Here is a 7,493-nt window from a genome sequence, read left to right on the forward strand (position 1 = left end):
AAGGCAGATTTCATAACAATGTGGAAGTTTGAAAATTCCAAACTTCTAGATAAATTTTATTCTTTTCCCCAATAGGCAGCTTTTGGAATAACACTGTATCATGTCAGTAATGAATCTGAATGGGAGGTGCAATAATGTTGTCTCCTGCTTGTTTTTACATTGCACATACATTTTTAAAAAATAAATCGGTGGCAGTGCTGAGTTTGTTTGTCTGTGTTAAACCTGGTTGTTCTTAGTGCTGAAGGTGGTAGCTGGGAAATGACTCAGAGCTTTCAACTGTTGCTTTCTGATCTTTATAGACACTTATGCTGTTCTTACGGTTTGGAGGTGTTTTAAACACAAATACCTTTAGCCTCTACTCCAGCTGGTAGGATGGAGTAACACCTTCTGTACTGCTCACAGATGTTCCCAAGCTTGTGCAAGTGCCTGAACACAGTTCTCAAGAGCCCTTTTAAGGCTGAGCCCTCAGTGACAGCCAGGGCAGTGATTTTTCTCCTACGGATAGAGGTGCAGAGCAGTGCTGCAGGGGAAGCTGTGCTGATGCACAGCCACTCAGGGAGGACCTTCACCCATCTGGAGGATGGGAAGACTGTCAGGCTCACAGTGTGCCAGACCTAAGCTGTCCTTGCAAATGCAAATTCCTTAAAGTGTTCCTATAAACTGATGTTTCTAGTATTTATGCTGCATGTATTTGTTTACATATATGCTTACCTTTGTTTGTGTGCAAATGATTTAAAGTGAAGGAATGTAAATAGAAATATCTTAAGTCACTCTTTGAGGTGTAACACAGTTACAGTCTTTGTCAGTTACTGTTGACACTGTCAAAACACGCCTGCACAGAGAGGGGAGGGATTTGACAGGGTACAGCTGAAACAGGCACCTGCAGCTACGTATGGCCAGAGTGGTATGGCCAGAGTGCTGGAGCTTGTTCCTCACTAGGGCGGGTACTCCAGTGTGTGGTGCTGGAAGTGTATGGCTCTTGTTTTCAGAAGGGTTTCCTGTGGGGATTTCAGTCTGATTGCTCTGAAATCACAAACACATTTTTCTAGGACTCATGACTCCTAAATTGTTTTCAAATCCTCCTCTACATGACACTCTTGTCTCTCTGAAGGCGAGTATGTGCTTAATGGTGAACGTTGGTCTTGTTTCAGGGAACCTTTGGAAGCCTATATCTATTTTGGCCCTGTGTATTACCAGAAGCTAAAGCATATGGTGTTGGATAAAATGCATGCAAGAGCTCGAGGACCCAGAGCAGTGCTCACCAGGTACCATTACAGGCTAAGCACAAATCCTTCTGCACATTCAGAAGTATGCCCAGCTGACTGATGGGTATAAAACAAAGGGGGTTGTTACGTTTTGATACTTGATGCAAAATGCTATTACCTGTTAATACACTCTTATAGACTAAAAACTTTCGCAGTAGACTGTGGCAGGAGGTTGTTCTGAATGTGCTCTCTGTGGCTCAAAACTGAGTTTGCTTCTCAGACTTCTTTTAGCAGCTGATGAAAATGCCATCTGCTGATTCACAGCGCACACTGTGGTCCTTTCCTGTCAGATTGCTTGTATCATAGGTATTTTAGCAGAATTTTTTCTTTAACCTTTGTGCATTTACAAAATCAGGTGTGAGTAGAAGAAAGAAATTTCTTTTAATATTTCAGCATCCTTTGATATTCAGCAGGTTAATATTGATGTGGCCCATGGCTTCACCTGTCAAGGCAAAGCAAATGCATTAGCCCTAGTGTAGTGCAAACAAGAATTAGAATAATGTGCATCCCTGGTATAGAGCACTCTGCTGTGCAGACTCTTCCATTCAACTTTAAAACTGAATTTAGAGTTGTACATGCTGGTCCACAGTTGCCATTCAATACCATGCAGGAGAACAGCACTTTCACACTAATAAATTGCAAAAGTTCCAGAGGTGCCAAGAGTTAAAGATCTGTCCTCAGTTCCTTTGGAGTCACGATCCTTGCACTAAGCCTGAACTTGGTTTTTCTCTTCAACAAAAAAGGTTGAGTACCGTGTTAATGTCTTTTTGAAGTCAAGCAGATGTATTCTGAGTAACAAGTAATACAATCCCCTGGAGGTGGGCTTACATTATCTGGACCTTTGGAGAATTTGCAGTCTTCTGCTTTCATTTGTGTTACTTGCCTTTTCTCCCTAAAGCAAAGTTCTGTGGCTGCTTGCACTCAGGTTCTAAATTGCTGATACTCCTAATTCACAAGAAGGTTTAGGGTTGAGGAAGCTTCTAGTGGATTGATTAATTCACTTCTCTCCATCACAGTAGGATTATTTTCAAAATATTGACAGAAAGTTAATTGCCAGCTAGTCTTCGAGTATTCTGGTGAAGATTACTCCAAATGTCCCTTACCTCACCTGCTGCATGGTGGTACTCTTCTTTTTGACCAGTCCCTTTTGTGCCGTTTCTGAGATACAAGCACAAAGGTCATGTCTATCCCGCCCTTACTCTTCTCTCTAACAGGCATGAAGCATAATTCAGATTTTTTTAATTCTTAATTTATTTTTATGCCTCTTATGTGCTGATCCACTTCTCTGGCCTTGTCTGACTGCACAAGTTAGCTGGTCTGTCCTCTCAATAGGTGCAGCTTCTACCTGTTGATGTGCTGGTAGAGAATGGAGGGGCAGGTCTCTGCTCCACCTGATGGGCAAGTGTCTTTCTCTTCTGCTTTTTATTGCATATTTCCTCTCCCTTTGGCTTTCCAACCTCATACTGTCTGCAGGACAAACTTAAGTTGTGTCACACTTTCCATGGAATTAAATACTAGTGGTTGAACTAGGAAAGAAATCATTAAGTTTTTTTAATTCTTGGCTGAACTTTTCCACTAATCGTATTAAGAAGAGCAAGTGTAGCATAACCATTATTTCCTACCACAGCTTCTTGCCTATATGAACATAAGTGATATTCCCAAATAATGGGTTTTCTGTCCCATTTTCTGTTCTTCAATGTGTTAGTCATGGTGTTGGTGCTTCAGATGAAAATGAAAACTCTCTGTGTTAGCTAACGGGGCATGCAGTTGGTTTGCTGGAGCTCCTAGCATACCCGAATCCCTTGATCTGCTTTTGTATTGTCTCCCCAGCTTCTCAGCTGGTTAGAGATATTGATTTAAAGGAAACCTAAATCCCAAGTGAAGGCAGTGTTTTCATGTAAAGATGAAGGTGGTGTGATTTCGCCCCCTCCCCTTACTTTCTTTCAATTCTTCATTCCAGTCAGTCACATCATAGCATGTAGCTAGGGCTCCTTATTTGACTTTTAGGAAAGCTAGTGGATGTTGAATTTATGTTGCCTCTTGACTAGTCTTTTAGGAATTTTCTTTTTTCTCCTCAACTAATTAAACTTTTGTTACTGCCATTGCCTCTGCTGGGAGAGGCTGCTTTGCCAGCTTTCATACTCAACTATTGTTTTATGATCCATTGCACTTCTTGGAGAGTAGATTGCCTCTAACATTGTTTTTTGCTTTCAGAAGTAATCCTGTAACAGCTTCCAACATGGAATTTGGCTGTCATCATCTTGAAATGCATTTTGTTATATATCAAATGGAAATACATCTTTGCTCTGTCAGTTAAGATACATCTGGAATAAGGCAGAAGACTTGAGTTTCTTGAACATCATTGATTCTAGATACTGTTCTGATTAAAAAAGACTTTGTAGAACTGCAAAGCAGCATTCTTTGTCAGCACATTCAAAAGACACCAGAATGTTGCCCTCTGAAACACAATACTTAATTTATTTTGCCATGAGTAGTTGAGAATTACTTTAAAATATAGTTCTAGATATGGTGTCTTCTGGATAGCCAGTCCTGCTAAATCTTTTTAAAAGATAAACTGCTTTTAGTTTTCCTTCCAAGAGATCAATATAAGCTTCTTGCATGCATAGTTGTTTTGATGGGCACCATCAGAGCTGCCACCTGCATGTCTTTTGAACTTATCAGATACACCAGTTTCTGCAAGGGAGCAATGTGATGACACTGGTCAGGGCTCCTCTCTGGGCTTTGGGGGCCCAGTACGCCCTCTTCCTTCAGGCAGTGTTTTTTCTAGGTAATACTCCACTTCTTCAAGATCAGTCTTTCAGCCAATGACTCAGTTTTGAGTTCACCACTGGTTTTTGTAACAGGCATAAGGGAGATCTGCTGAGACCTGCAAAGCCTCTTCTTATTCATGGGGTTAGGCTTATTTCCCTCCACTGGCCAATGAAGCAAGGAACAGGGCCATGAAGCTGAACCCACTGTTCTTCCAGAAAATGCAGAACTAGTGCCAATAAATTCTTAATGTTTTTAAAAACACTGAAGTTTTTCGTTTTATGCTTTTTTCTAAATCTAACGGTTAAATAGTATGAAGACTACTCAACCTTTTTTTTTTATTTAAAGATTCACTGCATTTTATTTAGCATTTTAGAATTTTAAGAAGTTAAAAAAATATATTTTAAAATATTTCTTTTTATGATATTCCCAATCTTATTTTTAAGAGTCTGCTTTGTTTTCAGAAAGTTATATTTAGAATAAAGAATGGAAGTAGTTGCCCAGGGCAACAGCTGCAGTGTACGTGTGTGTAGCAGGAAAGGGGAAGTGCAGATGCTTTATAAAAATGATTTAACATTTTAAACAACCATTGGTATGAGGGATTTCCAAACTCATGTGAGCAGGAAGAAAAATCTGATATGCTTAGGGACCATAAGATACTCTTTTCAAAGGATCAATCTCAATATTAAAATTTTTGATACTCTAGAAAACTACATATTAGGGAGGGAGGATTTTCTTTGTTTTGTCTTAATGAGGTTGTTTTAACAGTGGGAGTGAAACACTTAAGAGCTTCAGACTGAAGTTGTGGGGGGTATTTTTGTGTGGCTTTTTTTTTTTTTAGTGGTATTTCAACTGTCTTAGAAATTTTCACCCTGAATCTGTTGATATGTCCTCAGAAGACTGAGGACATATTAACTCTTCAAGGGCTCAAGTTGAGTCCCCATCATTTTTCAAGAGGTTTTGTCCTCCCTTAATTGCACTGAGACTGTTAAGGCTCACATTTATAAAACTATTTTGTCATTTTATCCTGTGGAAAAGCACCTGGTGAAACTTTTGAAAGTATGCTTGTGCATTAACTAATATAACAGAAGTCAGTTGGTAAAAGGAAGTCAGGCACACCTAGCACTGCAGCAGATGTGCGTGTCTTTGGAGGCACCAACTGCTTTTTAAGATCTGCCTCTTAGGGCTTCAGAAGAGAAACTGCATTCACCACAGGGTTAGTCCTTTTAAAACAGCATCTGAACAGTGATGGTACCATCATGTGGAAAGAGGTCCCTGGGGTGTTTAATCAGGATGTAAACAACTTCTATCCATTCTCCCAACAGTGGGAAAAAATAGAAGGTTATATAAACGAAAAGGATGATTTGAATTTCAAGCAGATTAGTTTTGAGGTTCCAATGTGACCAGAGTAAGGGAGACTACTTCCCCCTAAAAACAAATACAAAAACAAATACAACTTGCATCTTTAGAAGATATTTTGGTGCACTAATTAGGCATATTTTTTTTTACACTTGTTACAAAAGATTATTAGATGCTGAAGGCTTTTAGAAATCCATTTCTCTCAGTTTACAATAAGTTGGCAAAGACTTATTTTTAATATATATAGTGTGCTTAACAGATTCAGTTGTTAGAAATAGTATCAACAAAATATACTTCAAAAGTTACAGGCCAGATCTTTTGTTTGCTATTCTAGGTGGATTGCACTACTGCAGGTATCAGAACCAGCACGTAAATGTGGGGCTTCACCAAGCAGTGGTGGTCTCTTCACTGTCATGTTTCAGGGAATATAATAACATGGAAATATTTAATAAAATGCATGCAGTATACTAGTGCTTCAGAAGTTTAAGATTGGTTTTGCTTCACAGTTCACTCAAATATTTGCAGTCTAAGTACTATAACATTGTGCTGGTACATGACAATAGAACTGATAATGTATGAAATTGCAGTATGACAAACAAGAGGTTTAAAAGTTTTGATTGTGTCCAACAACAAAAAATATGCCTTAAACAGTCAATGTTAAATAATATATTGTAACTTGCCCCTTTACCTCAAAATCTTTAGCATATACTTATATTGCTTTGTTAACTTTCCTGTAGCACCAGGACAAGAAATCTTTCCAGACAAAAAAAGTTAGTTTGATTTGTGTTTAGGAGTTAGAAAACCAGGAACCTATACAATATGAAAATCAGTCTATTAACCATCATACATGGAAAAAAATAAACAAGATAAATGTTACTTTAAAAAAAAAAAAGTAGGCTATCAATAATGAGTTAATAATATGCATACTACTTGTTTTGGTATTCACTCCCAGATCAAAAACAGTTATATTTTAAGAATTCTTCTACAGCTTCGCTGTAGTTCAGCTGAAGCATTAGCTTGATAATTCATTCATTAGCTGCTGAATATTGTTTAATTTCATTAGCTACAAACTATAATGAATGTCTTATCAAAAAAGGGTGCCAAATCTGTGTCTAGATTGTCTTGGCTACTCTTTGGTCTCTTTTTTTTTTCACTTTTTTCACGTTCTGTGAGGTAGAGAGTTCCAGGCTGACACTGCAGTTGCCACTCACAGATGTACTGCTAGTGCAGGAGCAAAGATGAGTTGCTTCAACTGGAATAACACATTTGCAAGATCAGAACTCTGGTTTGCAGAACATGATTGTCCATTGATCTTGTTCTGTTCCTATGATTTGGAGACCACCTTTCCTAGAGCTGTAGAATGTATGTTCTGGAACACTTACTACACTTTCTCAAATGTTTATTTCAAAGGCAACCCACTGAAGGTCGATCCCGTGATGGTGGTTTACGTCTTGGAGAGATGGAACGGGATTGTTTGATAGGTTATGGAGCCAGCATGCTTTTATTGGAGAGACTGATGATTTCCAGTGACGCCTTTGAAGTGGATGTCTGTGGACAGTGTGGCTTGCTGGGCTACTCTGGTTGGTAAGTTGTCTTGTGTAATGCTTTTTGTAAATCATGGTCTCCCCTCCTCACTTTGTGTGTGTGACATGTTTCATATTTTAAAAAAAAAATGCTTCACCTCAGGTGCATAAAGGAAAGTGGTACAGAGTAAACATGACTCTATGGAGCAGAATCTTGCCTTTGGTTATAGTGCTTCTCAGTTTTAAAGTTCTCACAGACACCAGTTAACAGTCCCATGCACCTTAATTAAAACCAGTGTTGGTGATAGAGGAAGGGTCGTTGTTATGGTGTGATTGAAGTGAAGACTAAAGTGAATGTGTAGACCATGGGCCTGGGGTCTCTCCTGTTATGGGAGCACAGGTATTGTCTTCTAGAACCAGCCATGCTTGTGAGAAAGGTTACCTGTGCTTTGTCTGCTGGCTTCCTTCCCACCCTTACAGGGGATTAGCGGACATCCAATCCTGCATATCATCTATTTTTTTGAAATGGGGAAAATAGCTGTGTCAGTGTACTTCACAGAATGTTAGGGGTTGGAAG

At 39.0% G+C, this 7,493-nt stretch overlaps 1 protein-coding gene across 1 annotated transcript in view; it reads left to right on the plus strand.

The window, feature by feature from the left end:
- Positions 1-6,981, plus strand: part of POLR3B (polymerase (RNA) III (DNA directed) polypeptide B) — a gene marked incomplete at its 5' end in the record, with an annotated part of 51,570 nt that extends 44,589 nt beyond the window's left edge. Inside the window, 2 exons of the mRNA XM_008935952.1 lie at positions 1,152-1,265; positions 6,804-6,981. Coding sequence (XP_008934200.1) covers positions 1,152-1,265; positions 6,804-6,981 — 292 coding nt within the window. The remainder of the gene's footprint in view (positions 1-1,151; positions 1,266-6,803) is intronic.
- Between the last annotated feature and the right edge of the window lie 512 nt (positions 6,982-7,493).

The sequence above is a fragment of the Merops nubicus genome, unplaced genomic scaffold, assembly GCF_000691845.1.
Source record: "Merops nubicus isolate BGI_N331 unplaced genomic scaffold, ASM69184v1 scaffold43442, whole genome shotgun sequence".
Lineage (NCBI taxonomy): Eukaryota > Metazoa > Chordata > Aves > Coraciiformes > Meropidae > Merops > Merops nubicus.